The 23,885-nt window shown below is 43.6% G+C and overlaps 1 protein-coding gene across 1 annotated transcript in view; it reads left to right on the top strand.

Moving 5' to 3' along the window:
- agbl4 (AGBL carboxypeptidase 4) overlaps positions 1-23,885 on the top strand; it is a 1,138,261-nt gene that overhangs the window by 490,759 nt on the left and 623,617 nt on the right. Inside the window, exon 5 of the mRNA XM_078561909.1 lies at positions 7,056-7,272. Coding sequence (XP_078418035.1) covers positions 7,056-7,272 — 217 coding nt within the window. The remainder of the gene's footprint in view (positions 1-7,055; positions 7,273-23,885) is intronic.

A 23,885-nucleotide genomic window follows, 5' to 3' on the forward strand; every position in this document is an offset into this window, starting at 1 on the left:
TTCGCAGCCTTGGAAAGGTTTTTAAAACAGGCCTTCGGGTCACCATTGGACCCAGCGGTCATTGCAGACCCATCGCCGCCTGCCCACTCCCGCTGTCCTCCGGAGCCGCAATTCACGCTGGGCGGGCCTTAATTGGCAGCCCATGATCGGGTCCGCGCCCGCTCCCACTCCGCCTCCCCAGCCAGCCAGAAAATTCAGCCCATGATTATCTTATTCATTACAATAAAGAAAATAACTTTGATTTTGAGGCCATATTGGGTCATCAGCTGGCATTGTTAAGACTCTACACATTTCAAAATTTTACTTTGTATCCACATTTTGGACCATTAAAAAAAAGACATTTAATTGTGATGATTTGTATGGATTTGGTAAAATAGCACTCCAACTGTTTACCTTGGATCTTGTTAAACAAAGTGGGTGAAATTTTTAGTTTTTTGACTGGGCATAAAAGTTGATTTGAAGGAAAATGAAAATAATCTAATAAAATAATACAATAATATAATGAGCAGCTGATCTGCAGTACCCATGTTACTCCTGGGTGAGATATTTAAAATGTACTCCAGTGATTTTTCTCTCATTAATGGCTGTTAAAGGTCATATATGTTTCAGTTTGCAACTTGCATGTCATATTGCAAATCTGTTTAGCAAATCACAGAATTGTCATCTCAAAAACCTTTGCTCTCCCACATCTAGTGATGCAGGAGACAGACAAAGCATGTGCTTATGTCTGTTTCCACAGCTAACTTTTTCGAAAACAGGTCTTTAGCCTGTCACCAGCTTGTGAGGTGCCATTCAGCATGAAGCATAGCTGACCAGTAGACTCTTACGCTCTTACTGCTGGTCATTTGCATATCCGAAGGATTTACAGGTTGATAATTAGCCTATTTGGCTGTGTTATGAATGCACCTTCCATGGCCATCAAGTCTTTCAATGGGCCCTGAACCTGGCACTTCTGGCTTATAGATAGGGGCACTGTGCTACAAGATCTCCTCTCAAAAACTTAGTAATATTTTATTAAATTTTCACCATATTTCATAGAAATAGACTTCCTGCAAAACATATGCTTGTTCCTACTCACACCCAAGTTTTATCAAATGCAGACAAACTATCAAGCTATACACAAACATCAGTCTTCCACCATTTCACCTTGAATGTTATTTTTTACTAGAGCAATTAATGCCCTATATGTGTCAAAGCAGCCTTAATTGCAGAAGTTCTGGTAGTGATCTGATCTTTTAGATTACAACAAAGGAATAAGAACGAATAGATGTGTAGAGAGCAAATCTGCCTTTTTATTCAGTGGTGTTGCAGCATTGAAAGTGATCTGCATAGTAAATGTAATTGGACAGGAATCTCCAGATACATATAGAAATACTGACATTTCTTCCAGACCTGGGAAAACAAGACAAGATCAAACATGCACTTACCTGTTGGAGAATAAGCAACATTAGACACACTCAGATTATTTGCTGAATGACTGTTAAAATATTAACTTAAGAATATGAATGTACTTGCAGATTGCTACAACTATGTAGTATATGCAAACATGTTAACACGTAAAGTTATCATGAAAAGAAACAGGCCAAGCTATTTTTAAAAAAACTAAGAGGGGCCTGGCATAAGTAGACATAGGCCAGGACTTTACGACACCGCCCGCCCGGCGGGATATTACAAACCATCGGACTGAATGGAGATTTAAATGACTCGGGAGGCACGGCGTGGTGGGGCTGTAAAATCCTGGCCGTTGTTTTCTTTGGTATTTAGAATGAAAACAACATTGAAATATTACAAATTGAAAAGAAATGAAGGAGGAAGCAGTGTTATTGGCTGACATTCTTTTTGCACTATTCGCAGTATAGATATCTGAGGATTAGAATGTAGCAAATATCATTAAGGACTCATAGAAGCATAACTTTAGGGACCAGAAGCTTTAGCTAAAGTGTCAATCATAACAGGAAGAATATCTGGCGATCTGACCAAATATGATTTGTCAGTCAACATGAGATTAGTGAATTTAAACCTATTGGATTCTTTCCGGGAAGTCACAGCAAACTGGTGAAAGGCTGCTTACATGGTTATTGTCTCCTGAGACACTAAAGGATTATTTCATTTGCTTGTTCACACGGAAGTTTCTCACAACAAGAGTCTCAAGAGTCTTTACACTGCAGAAGGAGGCCATTTGGCCCATCAAGTCTGCACTGGCTCTCTGAACGAGAATTCTACCTAGTCCCTGCCTGATCCTCATAACCCTACACATTCTCTCTTTTCCAATAGCAATCCAATTCCCTTTTGATTACCTCAATCGAACCTGCCTCCACCACCCTCTCAGGAAGTTTGTTCAAGACTCCAACCACACTCTGGGTGAAAAAACTTTCCTCACATCACATTCACTCCTTTTGCCAATTATTTTGAATTTGTGCCCTCCAGTTCTTGATGCTCTCGAGTGGGAACAGTTTCTCACCATTTACCCTGACCATACCCCTCAGGAACTTGAATACCTCTAACAAGTCTCCTCTCAGCCTTCTTTACTCCCAGGAAAACAGTCCCAACCTCTCCAATCTATCATCATAGCTACAGTTCTTTATCCCTGGAATCATTCTTGTGAATCTCCTCTGTACTCTCTCCGATGTCTTCACATCCTTCCTCAAGTATGGCGCCCAGAACTGGACACAGTACTCCAGATGAGGCCTAACTAGTGTCTTATACAAGTTCAACATGACCTCCTTACTCTTGTACTCAATGCCCCTATTAATAAAGCCTAAGATACTATATGCTTTGTTAACTGCTCTCAACATGCCCGGCCATCTTCAATGACTGATATGCATATACACCGAAGCCCCTCTGTTCCTACGCCTCCCTTAGAGTTTCTCACTTTACTTTATACTGTCTCTCCATATTCTTCCTGCCAAAATGAATCATCTCACACTTCTCTGTATTGAACTTCATCTGGCACTTGTCTGCCAATTCACCAACATGTCAATGTTCTTTAGAAGTTTACAACTATCCTCAACACAGCTGACAATGTTTCCAATCTTCATATCATCTGCAAATTTTGAAATCATGCCCTGAACACCACAGTTTAGGTCATTAGCATATATTAGGAGGAGCAAGGGTCCCAACACTGCCTGGGGAACTCCTTAACAAACCTTCCTCCAAACTGCAAAACAATAATTTATTAATCGTCTCCAAATGCCTACTTTCCCTTTCATTCCATAAGCTAGAATTTTGATCACAAGTCTGTTGTATGCCATTCTATGCCCTTTGAAAATCCATATACACCACATCAACAGCATTGTCCTTATCAACCTTCTCTGCTACCTCCTCAAAAAACTCCAGCAAGTTAGTTAAATATGATTTTCCCTTAATTAATCCATGCTGGCTTTCCTTAATTATCCTGCACCTGTCTAAGTAACTATTGATTTTATCCCGAAGTATAGTTTCCAGAAGCTTCCCTACCACTGAAGTCAAACTGGTCTATAGTTGCTGGCCTTATCCTTACACTCCTTTTTGAACAAGGGTGTAACATTCGCAATTCTTCAGTTATCTGGCACCACACTGTGTCTAAAGAAGACTGGAAAATTATCACTAATGCCTCTGCAATTTCCACTCTCAGTTCTCTCAGTACCCTTCAATGCATCTCATCCAATCCTGGTACCTTATCTATTTTAAGTAAAGATAGGTTTCTTAACACCTACTTCTCCAGTTATCTGGCACCACACTGTGTCTAAAGAAGACTGGAAAATTATCACTAATGCCTCTGCAATTTCCACTCTCACTTCTCTCAGTACCCTTCGATGCATCTCATCCAATCCTGGTACCTTATCTATTTTAAGTAAAGATAGGTTTCTTAACACCTCCTCCTCCTCAATTGAGGATTCTTCTAGTGTATCAGTTACCTCCTCTCTCACCTCGGCATTGGTAGCATCCTCTTTCTTTATAAAGACAGATGCAAGGTACTCATTTAATACCTCCATTATTTCTCCTGCCTCCATGTGCAAGTCCCCTTTTTTATCCCTAATCGGCCCTACTCTTTCTTTTACCTTCCTTTTATTATTTATTTGCTTATAGAAGACCTTAGGATTCCCTTTTATGTTAGTTGCCAGTCTCTTTTCATGCTATCTCCTTGCTTTTTTTTATTAGTTTTTTCACTTCTGCTCTAGTCCTTCTGTATTCAGCCTGATTTGCCATTATATTTTCTACATGGCATCTGTCGTATGCATACTTCTTACTTTTCATCTTCACCTCCACCTCTTTTGTCATCCAGGGCGCTCTAGATTTATTTGTCCTACCTTTCCCTTTCAAGGTAATATACCTTGACATTGCCTGCAATACTGTTTCTTTGAAGGTTCAGCGACCATCTTTTCTGCCAACATTTTATTCCAACTAACTTGATTTGGATACATTCTTATCCCATCGAAGCTGTCTTTCCCCCAATTTATTACCCCTGCTCTGGATTGTTCCTTGTCCTTTTCCATGGCCAACCTAAACCTCATGATAAATAGTCACTGTCCCCTAAACACTCTCCCAGTGATATTTGATCCACTTGGGCCAACTCATTCCCCAGAGCAGTGCCTTCCCTCTCATTGGACCAGTGACATACTGCGGCAGAAAATTACCTTGAACGCATTCCAGGAGCTTTTGCCCCTCTCGTCTCTTTGCACTATCCCTATCCCAGTTTATAATTGGATAATTGAAGTCCCCCATTATAATTATTTTATAATTCCTGCACCTCTCAGTAATGTCTTTGCAAATTTGCTTCTCTACATCCCTTCCACTAGTTGGTGGTCTACATACTACACCAATCAATGTTATTGCACCTTCCCCATTCCTTCCCTTCTTTACCTTTAGCCAGAGAGATTTTGTCCTTGACCCTTCTGGAACATCCTCTCTCTCCAATACTGTAATGCCATCTTTAATGAATACTGCCATTCCCACCATCCTTCCCCACTGTCTCTCCTAAACACCCAGGAATATTTAACGCCCAGTCCTGCCCTTCTTTGAGTCAGGTCTTTGTTACAGCAATAAAATCATAATTCCATTTGTCAACCTGTGCCTGTAGTTCACCAATCTTATTAACCATACTCTGTGCATTCACATACATGCATAACCCTGATATATATATATACTTTTTTGCTTTCTCCTTTGCTCTGACCCCACCTAATGACTTACTATTGCCTATTCTAATTCTGTCAAACTCTCCAAGTATTCTATTTACCTTGATATTACTCTCTGATATACCCTCATCATCAGTTAATACTTCTCTACTTCCTCCTGCCAGCTTTTTTCCTCTCCACTCTGAATTTCCCCTCAGGTTCCCATTCCCCGCCAATCTAGTTTAAACCCTCCTCAACAGCACTAGCAAACCTCCCCACGAGGACACTAGTCCCAGCCCTGTTAAGGTGTTAACCTGCCCTTCTTGAACAGGTTCCACCTGCCCCAATACCAGTCCCAATGCCTCAGAAATCTAAAGCCCTCCCTCCTACTCCATTTCTCCAGCCACATGTTGAACTGCTCAATCTTCCTATTCTTATGCTCACCAGCACATGGCACTGGGAGTAATCTTGAGATTACTGCTCTAGGTCCTGCTTTTTAATTCCCTAAAATCTGCTTTCAGGACCTCATCCCTTTTCCTACCTATGTCATTGGTCCCAGTATAGACCATGACCTCTGGCAGTTCACCCTCCCCCAAAAGAATGCCCTGCAGCTGCTCTGTGACATTCTTTGACCCTGGCACCAGGGAGGCAACAACAACACAGCTTGCATTCTTATTTTGTCTGTAGTGCTGAAAAATAAACTAAGGCACTTTGCAGAAGTGTAATCAGATAAACATTGATCACAAACTACATTAGGACAAATTAGAAGGGATAACTAAAAGTTTGGTCGAACAGTTGGATTTTAAGAAGGTCCATCGAGGAGCAAAGGAAAGTGGAGATGCAGAGAGGTTTAGGGAGGGAATAGCAGAACTTAGGGTCTAGGTAATTATAGGCACAGCTGCTACTGGCGGGAGAACAGAATTGGATGTGCTAAAGAGGTCAGAACTGAAAGAATATAGATTTTTCAAGGGTTTTAGGACTGGAGAAGGTCATAGAGATAGGGATTTCCAGTTTATGATCGTGCAGCTTCATTTTGTGTTTCCCTATCCAATTTGCCACACATTCCAATCTTTCTTTTGTTTCCTAGTCACTATCATCTTCGGACCCTGTCACAAATGCTGTACCTTTGCTATTAATTCTATCCTCCTCCTGTCCCAGATGGTTCAAAACCTTGACTTCTGATTTGACCTTAACCTGAGCTTTTATCTCCATATTCTGTTCCTTACAAAGACCACTAGCTTTCACCATTGTAACATCATCCAGCACTGTCCCTGCCTCAGCCAACTGCTGCTGAAACTCACATCCATACCTGTCTTACCTCCAGACCCGACTATTGCTGCCAGAACACTGTAGAACACTGGCAGGTTTTTTATCCTGCACCTACCATAAACTTCAGCGCATCTAAAACAGCAAACTCAATCACCCTTGCTTGCAAACTTGCCTTGGCTCCACCATTCCCCAATAGCTCAAATTTCAAATCCTCACCCTCATGCTTAAATCACATTAAGGCCTTGTCCCTTTCTATTTCTGTTACATTCTCCAGCCTTACCATCCTATTGTATTAATTTCTCCTCTGACTCAGAGTTCTTGTACATCCTTCTCCCTTTTCCCGACAATTGGCAGCCACCCATGCCCCATACTCTGGGATTCTATCCCGAAATCCTTCCACCTCTTCAACTTTATTTATGTTCCTCCCAAAAACCCACTTTTCTGACCAAATGTTTGCTCGTGTCTCCTCATATTTTCTTCTTTATTCAATGTTCATTCTCTTTTATTCCACTTACGTCTAGTGCTTTGGACGCTTCTTTTTATATTAAAATTCCATATAAACATACAACTGCAAAACAGCAGCAGCTCATGTTAAAATTAAATTGTAGTTTTTTGATCAATTATAATTAATTTTGAATGTCCAGTTGTCTGATTTCATTTAATTTCTTTGTTTTAATTGTTATTATTTGACAGGCAACGACTTCCTTCAAAAAATGTCTATTACTACCGCTGTCCAGATCATCGAAAAAACTACGTTATGTCATTTGCCTTTTGCTTTGATCGGGATAATGAAGTGTACCAGTTTGCTTACTGTTATCCTTATACCTATACTCGCCTGCAACATTACCTAGATAACCTGGAGAGAAGGAACATGGATTACTTCAGAAGAGATTTGCTTGGTCTAAGTGTGGTAAGCATATAACAGATGTGTAAACTGCCTTCCACAATAACATCAGAACTCAAACAAAAGCTTGGGGCACTTTAATGCTGTTTATAGATTAATGCTTCAACCTTGGCTTCAGCTTCAAGGCCTGAATTTTCCACTTGGCGGAGGGGCTCAGTGGGAGCGGGCACGGGCGGGCACAGACCCGATCGCCACCTGCGATCGGGTCTGCACCGCCATTTTACGTGGGCGGGCCAATTAAGGCCCGCCCAGTGTATTTCTCGCTTCCCGAGGATAGCATGAGTGGGTGGGTGGCGGCAGGTGTGCACAGACCGCCGGGTCCAATGGCGACCTGGCAGCCTGTTTAATTGAAGGCCTGGCAGGCTTTTCTAGGCTGCTCACAATGGCAAGTGCAAGGGCACAGCAAAGAGCTTCTGGTGAGCAGGCCAATCTGGAGGGTAGGCCAGCAGGACAGGCCAGACCAGAGGGTAGGGCAACGAGACAGGCCAGGCCAGAGGGTAGGGCAGGGGTCCATGTGCCCCTTGTTTTTCCGATGACTGCCTTTCTGCCTTCCTTGAGGAGGTGGCAGCACAGTGGGAGGTGCTGGTCCCCCAAGTTGGGATGAGGAGGCCCCCCCACATGACAAGACCTGCCTAGGAGGAGGTGGCGGAGGTGGTGAGCTTCTGTGACGTGGTGCAGCGCACGTGGATCCAGTGTCGTAAGCGTTTCAATGATTTGTTGTACTCTGGCAGGGTGAGTACCATGTTGGCATTGGGCATTTATCCCAGCAAGTCGGCTTATCCCCATGCTGCGCACACCGCCCGCCCCCCAAGTCTGAGTGTCGAGACTGCATTGAATCATTGACGGCATTTGTCCTTTGCTGGGTGGGCAAGCAGATACTGCCCATGTTGAGGTTAGCCTGAGAGGGTGATGAGGAGGTGTGTTTTGACCCTGCAGCATGTGTTACACTGAGTCCCACATGACTGGTGTGGGGGCAACCTGGAGCAGCTGCTCCAAGGCGCAGTGTTAGAACTCCAGGACATGTCCTAGTCAGGGTGATGAGATGGTGGGAGTGGAGCTTCAAGGTGGCGTGGCAATGAACCATCTGCTGCCCTATGCGCTCCACGTGCTTGTGCCTCCTTGCTATGGGAGGATATACTGTGTGGTGCCTAATGTGATGTAGGCAGCATGTGTCCAAGGGCGGGGTGGGGGGGTGGGGAGCAGGCCTAGCATCTTTGTGTGAGTGCTCGGCAGCAGCAGAGTGAGGAGGCACTGGAGCCCTGATATGTCCCACTCTGGTTGAGGTGGGCTGTGCGCAAACAGAGTCCATGTGCAATTTGCACTAATCAATGCTCGTCTCTCATTTTCAGGAGAAGAATGCTCATAACACGGCAGAGTGTGGGAGGACTGGTGGCAGCCAGCCACAGATGATCATTCTAAGCTGTTTCAAGCAGGAGGCCCTGGATCTGGAGATGCGCCATGCACCCAGGTCCACTGGTGTCGGTGAGGCTGGGGTGCCACAGCCAGGTATTCATGCCCACAGTGAGGTCATCATTGTCCTCCCAACAGCCACTGCTGAATGTTAAAGTATTTAATTTTGCAACACGGCTTGACCATTGGTTATGGAATGATGAGCGCATTATGATCTGGGGGACAGGAATGGACTTGTGTCATTGTCTCCACGCTAAGTGATCCACTGTCCTTGTTCTTCCTTTGAGCATCAGCGGAGCAGAGCCGGGAGGAGGAGCAGCAGAGGCCCCCTCTCACACCTGAGGGGCCTGAAGTCTCACCAGTGTCACACCATTTCTGCGAAGCAGGCACCAGCACAGATACTAACACCTCGGTGGAAATTTGAACAACGGCTAGTGTCCCGGGGCACAGCGGTGAGGGCACTTCACAGTCACTGGAGGAGCTGGCAGAGACAAAGTGCCCATGGTGCCAGCAGTTGGAGGACTGCAGAGGACCAGGCTCATGCTCAGTTGGTGCCTGATGATGTGCCTCTGGAGGCGTCCATGATGCAGCAAGCACAGGAAATGCAGCCGGGTCTGCGGGAGTGTCCGGGGGAGATACATGAGGCTATGCTTGGCTTGGTGTCCATGGTGGAGGAGTCTACGCAGACGATCACCGAAGCAATGAGCCTCATGTCCGAGCGCCATACATCCTTCATGGAGAGAGTAGCGACTCGCGTGGAGAGCCTACTCCAGGAGACCCATCAGGGCTTCCTGGGTATGCGCTCCGACCAGCAAGCCCTCACATCGGCATTGACCTCAGATGGTCAGTGCCAGTGTGGGAGATGCTGTGGGCATCAGGTTTCCCAGCTCAGTGCCCATCTATCCACAGTGAACAGGGAGGTCTGAAGCAGCCTCACATCGGCGCAGCAGCTGCCTGTTGTCTCTGCGAGCTTCTCTCAGGGCGCTCCGGATGAGGGCGGCAGCTCCTCCACCCCTCTCCCAGTGACTGTATCATCCAGTGAGGCTGCGACAACTGGGGAGATGCCAGCTGTGGAACTGGCAGCTCCCTCCCAGGCGGGGGCCAGCACAGGCTCTATGGGTCAGAGGATGACTGCAAATGTCATCAAGGCCAACAGGACAGCAGAGTCAGCAGGCTGTCTCAGGTGCCACTCCGAACGATGGGGCATTACCAAGACGTAGCATCCGGAAACATAAGGCACCTTAGGCACACCACGGGTTTATCACTGGTGCTTTTGTGTTGGCCCGAGATGAGACCCTTATGGTTTTATTTGATTTGTAACACTATTGTCTTTTTTTTTGTAATCAGTTGCTTTGCTTGACACATTAAATTCAGATATGTCACCATGGCTGAGGGTGCCTCTTTCCTTCTGCACGTGTATGGTTTCCAAAACTGTAATGAGGGCTTTGTTGGACATTCAGCTTTATTAACGAGGCCCTTAGTTACTGTTGCTAACCTGGCAGATTTTGCACTTAAGTGTCGAGTATCGAGCCAACAGCCCAGGCTTGTCCGGGAGGTCCATATGTGGTGTGCTAGTAGAAGGTTCATTGGATTAAAGCCTCCCGGGTGTCACTGCCTCCCTGGAGCATGCCTGGGGCAGTGTTTTCCCCCTCAGCATTTCCCTGTGCATGCTCATCCTCGGACTCACTGCTGGACTCATCGTGTGCACCATAGCCACTGCGTCGACGCCTACATCGTCCACTGCGTCCCCCCTTTCCAGCGCAAGATTGTGGAGAGCACAGCATGCAACCACTATCAGCGACACACGATCTGGGGGGTACTGGAGTGCGTCCCCTGAGCGGTCCAGGCATAGAAAGCGCATCTTGAGAAGACTGATGGTTCTCTCAACCACAGCCCTGGTGGAGACGTGGCTCCTATTGTACCGCTGCTCAGCTTCTGTTCTTGGATGGTGGGGAGACGTCATGAGCCACCTTCTGAGGAGATAGTCCTTGTCACCCAGCAGCCATCCATCAAGCCAGGCTGGAAAGCTGAAGAGCCCCGGCACCTGGGACTGTCTGAGGACGTAGGCGTTGTGGGAGCTGCCTGGGTATCTTGCACAAACTTGTAGAATCAGCATCCTGTGATCACATACTATCTGCACGTTCATGGAGTGGAAGCCCTTCCTGTTGATGAAGGCACCGGGCTCACCTGCTGGCACCTTGATGGCCACATGTGTGCAGTCTATTGCACCCTGGACGCAGGGGAAGCCAGCAATGGCCACGAAGCCTCTGGCTCACTGTGTATGGCTTGCCTGGTCCCAATGGTAGAGGATGAAGGTCAATGCACGCCTGAACAGAGCGTCTGTAACCTGCTTGACACAAGTCTGGACAGCTGATTGGGAGACATCGCAAAGATCACCCACCGACCCTTGGAAGGAGCCAGAGCCATAGAAGTTGAGGGCAGCTGTGACCTTTAGAGCCACTGGCATGGGGTGTCTACCCACGCAGTTAGCAGAGATCTCAGGCCCAATCATCTGACAGATATAGTTGACTATCTCCCTTGAGAGACGGAGCCTCTTTCGGCAATGCACCTCAGACATATTGAGGTAGCTGTATACCCTGGTAGCAGAATAGTGGGCATCTTCTGTGCCCGCCTTCGACTTCCTGTTGGCCTTGCACCCCTTGTGTCTGCGCCTATCCTTCCAAAGGTGGCTCCCCTGGAGGCTGAATGTGCACTCCTGGCCTCCTCCCCCTTCTAGCCCTTCCTTCCTCCTCAGAGTAAAGTGCCTCCCGTGGACAGTTCAGCTCCCATTCCCAGGCTAAGGGAAGGCTTCCTGAAACGTGCAGGCCCAGAATAGATTCCTCACTGCGGAGTGCTGGCCTGAAGGTTAAGAGTCCAGAAAAAGCAGCTGGTAAGCGTTTTGAATTACTGCAGATCACACAGGCAAGTTTGAAAAACTTTCAAAAATAAATACTTGACCGTGCACATTCAAGATCCCACTGGGTCCTCTTATCCCGCCCGTGGATGAGGTTAATACAAATGTATCCTACCCGCCTGCCCGTTGCGCCAGTGTGCTGACCCAAAGATTGCACGGGTGCTGAAAAATTGGCGTAGATTGAACACTCAAGGGCCTTAAGTGGCCCGTTAATTAATGGCGGGCACGCGTCAGACATCATCGCGCGCCTACCCAGCGAAATATTGCGATGGCGCATGGTGACGTCGGGACGCTCACCCGACGTCACCGTGCATCATTTTACACGTGGATGTGCATTGCCTGCCCCTGCATGACAACGGGAAAATTCTGCCCTAAGTGTCCTTATAATATAATTATGCATCTAAAGAAATAATAGTTTGCAATTTTAAAATGTTATTTTTTATTTAATTTGTTCTTATTTTAATCTTGTAATTTAATACATTCTAAATACCCAATTGAAAATGTTTATGTTCTCCATGCTTTTATACTTCTTCACAACATTGATGTGACATTGTTTATGACACTGGTTACGACTGGGATGGAAGGAGTGTGCAGCTTATCTAGCCCTACTATTTCACAGGCTGCACCATTAGTGTAAATGTTTAATTCGCTTACCGAAATGGCTAATTATTTACCTTCGCTACCGTTCAACCCAGAATAAAAGGGACTTTAACCAGGCTTATTTCAATAAACTCAGAATGATTGATTTATTATAAACAAAACTTTTTTTACAACAAGTTGCAATAACTGGTTAATACACAATTTATAATCTGTAAGTGTAACTATCTATCCCCTTTAAAATTCCCCAGTGTGCACACACACACACACACAAACAGGGTCTCTGCAGAGGTGGGTGGTTGAAGAAAAACCTTTATAAAAAAGTAATGGGTTGCTAGTCTCAGTGGATGTCTGGACGTTCTCACCAACGGAGCTTCAGCATGGAGGAAAATAGAGCTGGATCAACCCTTCTCATCTCAGCCTCTCGGGTTTCCAAATACAGACTATTTCCCCTGAGATGAGGATTTCTAGTTGGATACTGATAACCACACTGTATTTCAAGCAAGGCATGGAGCATGCGAGCTGGGCAACTTTTGCCCTTCTCAGTTTATTCCCAACTGAGTTCAAAACAACAAGTTCAAAACATAAAGCTTGTCTCCATCAGTCAGCTCGTCTCTGTCAGGTGATTTCTAGTAAATCACAAAGGCCTTTGCCTTTAAAGCCATTTTTTTATGATCAATTAAAGTGCTGGAGTTCAAATGGACAAATAGATCTCCTCCAAAATTGCCAAGCTTGTCATTTAGCTGACGACATGTGATTTCTTGGAAAAGACATGCTTGCTCCAGTCCAAGATGAATTTTTGACTGTTTTTAAAAAAAAAATCTAGGTCAGCCCCCAAGTATCCAAATAGTGCAATGTTCTTCGAAATTTTAAAAGAAAATATAGTTCTTGTAGATATGGTTCTAACAAAGTCACAAAAAAATTGCTCCCCTAAATGGGTACAAATGAATACCTATATGCTATGCTAATAAGAATGTTTTATAACACTGCCATAAGAACATAAGAACTAGGAGCAGGAGTAGGCAATTCAGCTCCTCGAGCCTGCCCCGCCATTCAATACAATCATGGCTGATCTCATTTTGGCCTCAACTCCAATTTCCTGCTCTCTCCCCATAATCTTTCAAACCATTACTAATTAAAAATCTGTCTATCTTCTCCTTAAATTTATTCAGCGTCCCGGCATCCACTGCACTTTGAGGTAGTGAATTCCACAGATTCACGACCCTTTGAGAAAAGTAATGCTTCCTCATCTCTGATTTAAATCTACCACTCCTTAGCTTAAAACTATAGCCTCTCATTCTAGAATGCCCCACAAGGGGAAACATCCGCTCCACGTCTACTGTGTCTATCCCCTTTAGCATCTTATATACCTCAGTTAGATCTCCTCTCATCCTTCTAAACTCTAGTGAGTATAGGCCTAAACTGCTCAATCTCTCCTCATAAGACAAGCCCCGCATTTCTGGAATCAATCGAGTGACCCTCCTCTGAACTACCTCCAATGCAACTACACCATTCCTCAAGTAAGGGGACCAAAACTGTGCACAGTACTCCAGGTGCGGTCTCACAGTTGCAACAACACTTCCCTATTTTTATACTCTATTCCTTTAGTAATAAATGCCAAAATTCCATTTGCATATACATGTATATACTTTAATTGAAAATAGTAGGAGAGAAAGAAAAGTAGCAAAATGCATTTCCTGGACATATATACATAAACCCATTGGAACAAACGGAAAAATAAAGTACAAATATCAGCATCCTTTGCTGTAACTTTGGGTTGTTATTGACATCCTTCCATCTATGAGAGATGATGGATGCGCAACAATCCGTTTAGGTATTTGGGCTTCATTGGTGCACCTTTGCTAACATCTGCACAAACGCTGCACATTAAGCTGCCACATGATGTTGTCAGGTTTTTTGGTGTTGGTGCCACTGGTCATCGTGGTGGTGCACACCAACCCACAGCAGGTGTCACTATTTTCCTCTTTCACCAGTTTGTTACTCCCAAGTGCGATAGTCAATGTTTAGGGTCTTCAAGTCACGCTTACAAAGCATCCTTGAAGCAGATCCTTGGGCACTCCGCTGCTTGTCTGGCTCAGGCTACCTCACCATACAGAAGGTCCTTGGGTGTGCGACCGTGTTCCATTCTGCGCATGTACCCAATGCAGCAAAAGCAGGGACAGAGCGAGAAGTATAAAGACGCAGTGGCAGTGAGAGCAGGAACAGATTAAGACCAGCGGGGAGGATAAAGAAGCAATGGCAGTGAGAACAGGGACAGAGTGAGATCAGCGGGGAGGATAAAGGGGCAGTGGCAGATTGAGACCAGTGGGGAGGATAAAGGAGCAATGGCAGTGAGAACAGGAACAGATTAAGACCAGCAGGGATGATAAAGAAGCAGTGGCATTGAGAGCAGGAACAGAGTGAGACCAGCGGGGTGGTGCCGTGGGTTCAGAGCCAACCGACCGCATTTGAGGAAAATCTTTGTGTGACATCAGAAAGAAGTAGCATGGACCCAGCTGGAGACATCAGCAGCAGTACCAGGAGCCAAATCAAACAGGAGAAATCCAGAAGTGACACCACAGGGACATCACAATTAACAGAGAGCATGGGGAAACAGAAAGAAGTCGGGATGGATTAAAGAAAGGTCAGACTGATTAAGGGGTCCAAGAAGCAGCGAGGGCTCAGGGGTTGGAGGTGGGAAGTGGCGACCTGGAGGTGGGAATTGGCGATCTGGAACAGCTCTTTTTGCACACCTGGAGGACAAGATCACACATATGTCTGTGGTGATTTGGGTCCTGACAGTCAGTGCCTTTCACCATTAACAACATCAAGAGTTAATGGCTAAGGGAGTAAGCCCGAGAAAATCTGGAATGAATTCCCATGGTGTTTCCCTCAACTTCTGGCAATTCCTGCAACCAACTAGGCCCAAGACTTAAAGACTTTCGCCTTCCCTCTGGACGCAAGTTGAGATGGGAGCACAGATGAAAGGCAAGTCTGCTTTTCCTAAAACTATGCATAGGTTATGCTAGGCTTTGGGTTGCAGACCAATTATTTCTTTATTTCTTCATGCGCACATTGGGGCTTATTTTGTCTCAATCACTGGGCAGGAACAGGGAAGCAGTGAGGATGGAAATAGGAGGACAGAGCTTTTGAACGTGTAGCTAGAGAGATGGTGCTGAAAATTGGGGTAGTGGGTGCATGCTTTAGGACCCTGGGACATTGGGATAGGTTCTGCGGGAAGTGGGACCTAACAGGCAGATTGGGTTGCACCTCAACAGAGTCAGGACAATTGTCCTTGGCAGGCAGTTTACTGGTGCTTTTGGAGAGGGTTTAAACTAATTTGACAGAAGTAGGAGAACCGAGATGTAACATCAGAAAGGAGAAACAAGCTGCACAAAGGATTGGGATTTACAGATAGTACTAGAGTAAGAAATTGTAAGGTATTAGGTGGGGTTAGACTAAAGGAATGTAATAAGATCTAAATTAGGTTTACAGTGAATGTATGTAAACACCCAAAGCATGGTAAAGAAGGTTGGTGAGCTGCAGGTGCAAGTAGCCACATGAGAATATAATATCATGGCAATAATGGAGACCTGCCTCAAAAAAGGACTGCTGAATATTCCTGGATACAGGAATTAGCAGGCAAAACTGTAACCGAACAATGGGCTGCCTTTAAAAAGAAGCTGGCTCAGGTACAGTTGAGGTACATTCCAATGAGGGGAAAGCACCAATCCCTGTGGCACTCCACTATTTATAGTTTGTCAAGCAGGGAATAACCCATTTTTCCCGATTCTGTTTTCTATTAATTAGCGAATCCTTTATCCATGCTAATATATTATCCCTAATACCATGTGCTCTTATGATTTGAAGTAATCTTTTATGTGGCACCTTATGGATTGCTCTTTGGAAATCCACCTACAACTACTGGTTCCCCTTTATCCACCCTGATCATTATATCCTCAAGGAACTCTAATAAGTTTGTCAAACATGTTTTATGAAAGGAAAATAATGTTGACTATATCATGAAGACAGATAGAAAATATTTATTCAAAGTCTCTGCCGTTTCCTTGATTCCCATTATTAATTCCCCATTCTGACCTATTAAGGGGTCAATGTTAACTTTAGCTTTTTTATTTCCTGTTTATATACTCGTAGAAGCTCTTAATTTCTGTCTTAAATTTCCTGCTAGTTTAATCTCATAATCTATTTCCTCCTTCTTTATTACTTTCTTTAGTCATCCTTTGCTAGTTTCTAAAATTTTTCCCAATCTTCTCGCCTACCAATCATCTTTGTCAACCTTTTTCTTCAATTTGATACTATCTTTAACTTCCTCAGTTAGCACAGTTGGTTCATCTTTCTTACATAGTCTTTCTTTCTCAATAGAATGTACCTTTGTTGAGAATTATGAAATATTTTCTTAAATGTCTGCCGCTGCTTATCTGCCGAAGCAGAAACACCCGTTTATATATGTGCACAAATCGTTGAAGGTGGCAAGGCAAGTTGAGAGAATAGTTAAAAAGACATATGAGATCCTGGGCTTTATAAAGAGGGGCACAGAGTACAAAAGCAAGAAAATTATGATGAAGTTTTGTTAAACACTAGTTTGACCTCAACTGGAGTATTGTGTCCCATTCTGGGCATAATACTTTAGGAATGATGCGAAGGCTTCAGAGAAGGTGCAGAAAAGCTTTACAAGAATTCTTACAGAACGAGGGACTTCAGTTACCTGGATAAATTGGAGAAAATGTTGTTTTTTTCCTTAGAGAAAAGGTTGAGAGGAGATTTGATAGAGGTATTTAACGGAGAGCGGACCTGCATGAGAAGGGCAGCAGCAACGGGAGATAAGAGTGCCCCTTCAGCCTGTTTCTATCTGTCAGAGCCAAAGTGTGACGTCACTGGAAAACAAATATGTGTTGGCTGCTCAAGGAACTGCAGCTCAGAGTTGATGAGCTGGAGTCCGAGCTGCGGACACTGTGACAAATCAGGTAGGGGGAGAGTCATCTGAACGCTGTGTTTCAGGAGACAGTCACACCCCTTAGATTAATTACAAATTAAATCAAATTTGGACCGTGGTCAGGGTCAGCAGGGGTTGTAACTGTGAGTGAGGCAGGTATGGGGATCCAGGATTTAGCTTTGGAGGAGCCTCAGCCAGTACCCTTGAGCAATAGGTTTGAGGTTCTTGCTACCTGTGTGGGCAAGGGCACAGACTGCAGCAGGGATGAGCAAACTGACCATGGCACCATGGTACAGAGCACCATTCATTGTGGGGGAGAAAAAAGAAATGTAGTAGTAATAGGGATAGCATAGTTAGGGGAATAGGTACTGTTCTCTGCAACAAAGATAAACAGTCCCTGTGTTGCCTACCTGGTGCCAAGGTTAAGGACATCGCTTCTGGGCTGGAGAGAAACTTGGAGTGGGAGGGGAAAGATCCAGTTGTCATGGTCCACGTAGGTACCAATGACATAGATAGGACTAGGAAAAAGGTTCTGCTGATGGATTACGAGCAGCTCGAGGCTAAATTAAAAAGCAGAACCACAAAGGTAATAATCTCCGGATTACTACCTGAGCCATGTGTAAATTGGCGTAGGGTAAATAAGATTAGAGAGGTAAATGCATGGCGCAAAGATTGGTGTGGGAGAAATGGGTTCTGATTCATGGGGCACTGGCACCAGTACTGGGGAAGGAGAGAGCTGTTCCATTGGGACAGGCTTAATTCGATCTATGCTGGGACTAGTGTCCTGGTGAATCGTATAATGAGGGTTTTAGATAGGACTTTAATTAGTAGGGGGGAGGGTTCAATTGAAGGGAAGTTTAAAAAATCTAAAATAAACGAGAGAGCAGAGGTGCAGTGTAATGAAGAGGCGACCGATAATCAAAATGTGACAGGAAGAGGCAGAAAATATAAGCAGAAGAGTGCAGCAGAAATTAGAACCAGAATGAGTAATAATGGTAAAAAGTCAAAGCTTGAGGCTCTTTATCTGAATGCACACAGCATTTGTAACAAGATAGATGAGTTGACAGCACAAATAGAAATAAATGAATATGATTTGATAGCTATTACAGAAATGTGGTTGCAGGGTGACCAAGACAAGGAATTCATTATTCAAGGGTATTCGACATTCTGGAAAAAATTTAGGCAAGAAGGAAAAAGAGGCGGGGTAGCTTTGTTAATCAAGGAAGCTTTCAGTGCGGTGGTGAGTAGTGATATAGGTGTAATAGATCGTGGTGTGGAATCAGTTTGGGTGGAAATAAGGAAGAGCAAGGGGAAGAAGGCATGGGTTGGAGTCGTCTATAGGCCCCCCATAGAATTACCTCACCGTAGGACAAAATATAAATCAGGAAATAATGGGGGCATGTAAGAAGGGCACTACAATTGTCATGGGTGATTTTAATCTGCATATTGACTGGACAAATCAGATTGGCAGGGGTAACATGTTAGACAAATTTGTAGAGTGCATCAGGAATTGTTTCTTAGAGTAATATGTTGCAGAACCTATCCGGAACAGGCTATTTTAGATCTAGTAATGTGTAATGAGGTGGGATTAATCAGAGATATCATAGTTAAGGATCCTCCGGGGGTAGTAACCACAACATGGTAGAATTTCAAATTCAGTTTGAGGGCAAGCAACTTGGGTCTCAAACCAGTGTCCTCAGCTTAAATAAGGGCAATTACAGAGGTATGAAGAAAGAGTTGTCTAAAGTGGGCTGGGAAAATAGACTAAGGGGAAGGTCAGTGGATCAGCAGTGGCAGATGTTTAAGCAGATGACGCTCAGCAAAAATTTATCCCAGTCAAAAAGAAGGACTCACTGAGAAGGATGAACCACCCGTGGTTAACAAAGGTGGCCAAGGAGAGTATCCAATCAAAAACTAAGGCATACAAAGCGGTGAAAACTAGTGGTAGGCCAGAGGATTGGGATTTTTTTAGGAAACAGCAGCGGATGACTAAAAAGCTAATAAAGAGGGAGAAAATTGATTATGGAAAGTAAATTGGCAAGAAATATAAAAACAAACAGTAAGAGAGTGGCTAAAGTGAGCATGGGACCCCTGGAGGAAGCGACTGGAGAATTGATAATGGGGAACAGGGAAATGGCAGATAATTTAAACCAATATTTTGCGTCGGTCTTCACGGTGGAGGACACTATAAACACCCCAAAGATATCAGATAAGCAAGGAGCTAATGGGAGGAAAGATCTTGTAACAGTCTCTATTATGAGGGACAAAATATTTGACAAACTAATGGGACTAAAGGCAGACAAGTCACCAGGTCCTGATGGCCTACGTTCAAGGGTTTCAAAGGAAGTGGCTGCAGAGATAGTGGAGGCATTGGTCAAAATATTCCAGAACTCACTGGATTCTGGAGGGGTCTAGTGGATTGGAAAACTGTGAATGTGATGCCCCTGTTCAAGAAGGGACGGAGACAAAAAGCAGGAAATTATAGGCCAGTCAGCCTAACATCTGTCGTTAGGAAAATGCTCGAGTCCATTATCAAGGAAGAAATAGCTGGACATTTAGAAAAGCTTAACACAATCAAACAGAGTCAACATGGTTTTGTGAAAGGGAAATGATGTTTAACAAACTTACTAGTGTTCTTTGAGGATAAAACAGGCAGAGTTGATAAAGGGGAACTGGTAGATGTAGTATATTTGGATTTCCAGAAGGCATTCAATAAGGTGTCACATAAAAGGTTATTGCACAAGATCGGAGCTCACAGTATTAGGGGTAATGCATTAGCATGGATTGAGGATTGGTTTACACACAGAAGTCAGAGAGTCTAGATTAATGGGTCTTTTTCAGGTTGGAAAGACATAACTAGTTGTGTGCCTCAAGGATCAGTCCTAGAACCTCAATTATTTACTATCTATATTAATGACTTGGAGGAGGGGGCAGAGTGTAATATATCCAAATTTGCTGGCGGTATAAAAATAGGTCAGAGTGCATGTTGTTTTGAGGACATAAGGAATCTGCAAGGGGATATCGATAGATTGAATGAGTGGGCAAAATCTTGGCAGATTGAGTTTAATGTAGGAAAGTGTGAGGTCATGCACTTTGGTAGGAAGAATCAGCAGGCAGACTATTATTTAAATGGAGAGAGACTCCAAAAAAGTGCAGCACAGAGGGATCTGGGTGTTTTTGTGCATGAAACACAAAAAGTTAGCATGCAGGTGCAGCAAGTAATTAAGAAGGCAAAAGGAATTTTAGTCTGTATTGCCAGGGGATTTGAATTTAAAAATAGAGAAGTCATGTGACAACTGTACAGGGTGTTGGTGAGGCCACACCTGGAGTACTGTGTACAGTTTTGGCCCCTGTATTTAAGAAAATATATACTGGCATTGCAGGCAGTTCAAAAGAGATTCATTAGGCTGATTCCTGGGTTGAAGTGGTTGACTTATCAAAAACGGCTAAACAGGTTAGGCCTTTATTCATTAGAGTTTAGAAGAATGAGGGGTATTCTTATTGAAATGTACAAGATTCTGAGGGGGCTTGACAGGGTAAATGTTGAAAAGATGTTTCCACTAACAGGGGAGTCTCAAATTAGGGGACATTGTTACAGAATAAGGGGACACTCATTTAAAACTGAGATGCAAAGGAATTTCTTCTCCCAGAGGGCAGTGAATGCCTGAAATTCTCTACCCCAGAGAATTGTGGAGGCTAGATCACTAAAAATATTTAAAGAGGAAGTAGATGGATTTTTGAAATATCAGGGAGTTGAGGGCTATGAGGAGCTGACACGAAAGAGGAACTGAGGCTTAAGGCAGATCAGCCATGATCTTATTGAATGGCGGGGTAGGCTCGAGGTGCCAAATGGCCTACTCCTGCTCCCATTTCTTATGTTCTTATGAAAACAGATCAGTAATGTTCTCCCATTACCACAAAGGGAAACTCCCTGGCATCTTTATGATGCATGTTGATGATTTTCTACGGGGAGGTTCTGCAGAATTTGAGCAGTTTGTTATAAATAAGATCAAAGGGGAATTTAAGATTGGAAGTCAGGCTTCAGACTTTTTAAATATGTAGGCTTAGACATTAAGCAGAATAGGTCAGGAATAAAAGGAAAATACTGCGGATGCTGGAAATCTGAAATAAAAACAGAAAATGCTGGAAAAACTCAGCAGGTCTGACAACATCTGTGGAAAGAGAAACAGAGCTAACGTTTCAAGTCGGTATGACCCTTCTTCAGAGCTGAAGAGAAGTAGAAATGCGATGAAATGTATACTGTTTAAGGGGAGTGGAGCAGGTGAAGCTGGATAGAAGGCCAGTGATAGGTGGGGGATAAGGAGAGATTGACAAAGATGGCATGGACAAAAAGACAAAGGTAGTGGTAAGGGCTAAAGGAGGCGCTGATAGTGACATAAAGGTAAGAAAGCATAATGTGTTAATAGCAGAAGAAGGGTAAGCCAAGGTACTTATCCTTGTTCTGCCAGCTTGGTTAGACAGTTAAATTGGCTATGTACTCAGTGTAACTTATTTTGGGAGTGTAACTTTTTTTTGGGAGTGTTTAACCTCCAAATCCGTGACTCTGCACTCTCACAATATTAATTTGTTCTTTTGAGACTTTAACCATTCAGGGAATAGGAGACAGTCTAGTGATATCACTCAGGAAACATTTATTAAGCAACAAAAGTAAGACTTAACAAGCTATACAGTGACTTTACTGGCTCAATGTGGTTCTTGTTTCAGCCCAGGGTACAAAGCGACATGTGGTATATCTCTCTCTCTCCCTCGTTCTCTCTCACTTGGTCATTTCTTTGACCTTCTGCTCCCAGCTGAAAAGCAGTGTCTTGTCTTCAGTTTCAAATTCAATGCATCTGGCAGCTCAAAGCTTTTTAACTCTTTCCAAACCACAACCCATGTGCATGATCAATCAGGTTCCTGAATTCTGATTGGCTCGGGCAGCGCATGATCAGTCCCTGATTGGCTTAGGTGGTGTGTGATCAGTATCTGATTGGTTTCTTGAGGGTGATGGTCATCTTTTTTTTCTGTTGTCTCTTGATTGGCCCTTTAATGTGCCAGCTACTTGTGGGACCACCCCCTCCATTATGGCCTTTTTGTTATTTAATTAAATTTTATGGTTTTCTACTGAGATAGTGGAGGCCTTAAGGCAATTTCAGTGTTCCCTTGTTTGAGATAAACAAGGGTATGATGTCAGTAATACTCAATTATTGGGCTTATTGTCCCAAGTGCCTAATTGATACATAGGTATCAATATCATATGTCCTGTAGAATTTTTATTACGGCAGACGCCTATCAATATGTTTTGGTTATGGGAACAGCTATGCTATAATTTTTTTTGTAGTATCTGCCAGTACTTGGTATAAGTTAATTAAAAATAGTTAAAGAGGACGAGTGGTGCATAGCCTTAAAGTTATTACAATATGAAAATATGTATAAAAACAGTGCAGAAAGATAACCAGTGTGTTAAAATGTATGTAACATGATACATATACAAAATATAGCGTAATACATGTTCATAAGGAACAAAAGTCACAAGAACTACATAGCTACAAAACCTGATTACATAACTTAACTCTAAGCCTACTTACATGTTGTGAAGGAAAGTGACTACTTCTCTTTTTACAATACTACAAGTTAAAAGGACTAAGCTTGTTTTCAGGAAATAGGACTAACTGTTTAAAACCTTGCAGCTCTTTTCTTTTTCACACAATAGGTCTTTCTAACTCGCCTCTGAGTCACAGGTATGAATACTGCTGATAAGCTTTAATTGCCAGCGAGTATGATGGTCTCAGACTTGACAGCTTTGCAGTATTTGCTCTGTAATTGGATTTTAAAAGTGTAACTTTACATGGCCTAGGGCCATGTGATATTTCTCATTGGTCAAGTGAGGGTGTGACTGCAAAGTGCTAGTCACATGATTGACTAGCGTCCTGCATTGACTACAATTAAGCAGAATATCATATTGGGTTATTTGATTAATATAAAAGCAAAATACTACGGATGCTGGAAATATGAAACAAAAACAGAAAATGTTGGAAAAACTCAGCAAGTCTGACAGCAAGTGTGGAGAGAGAAACAAAGTTGATGTTTTGAGCCCATATGACCCTTATTCAGAGCTCTGAAATGAGCTTCTTCAGAGCGCTAATGAAATTAGTTCTTTTTAGTTATGCTGCTCATGCCAATTTTCCAGATGTGTATTTGAGTACAGCTGGGTTTATAATATTCTTTGGGTGTGAAAATGGAAAACATTGTCCCTTGCCCTGGGAAGCCAAGAAAATAAGAGGGTGGTTAAAAGTATCTTAGCTGTGGAAACACTGGTTCTAGCAGAAGCAAAAGATATGGGGTTTTACTTACCAAATATTTTCATGGAAATCATAGAGGAAAAATGTGATTGCACTGGAGAGGATACAAGCAGATTTATGAAGATGTTGCCTGTACTGCAAAAATTTTATTCTGAAGAAAGATTAGATAGGCTAGGATTGTTTTCTTTGGAACATTGGAGGCTGAAGGGAGTCCTAATTGAAGTGTTTAAAACTATGAGGGGGTCTAGATAGAGTGGATAGAGAGACTCTATGCCTATATAAAAGCAAAATACTGCGGATGCTGGAAATCTGAAAAAAAACAAAACTAGCTGGAAAAACTCAGCAGGTCTGACAGCATCTGCGGAGAGGAACACAGTTAACATTTCGAGTCCGTATGATTCTTCATCAGAACTGAGGGAATATAGAAATGAGGTGAAATATA

Source organism: Cetorhinus maximus, chromosome 17 (genome assembly GCF_964194155.1).
Source record: "Cetorhinus maximus chromosome 17, sCetMax3.hap1.1, whole genome shotgun sequence".
NCBI classification, from domain to species: Eukaryota; Metazoa; Chordata; class Chondrichthyes; order Lamniformes; family Cetorhinidae; genus Cetorhinus; species Cetorhinus maximus.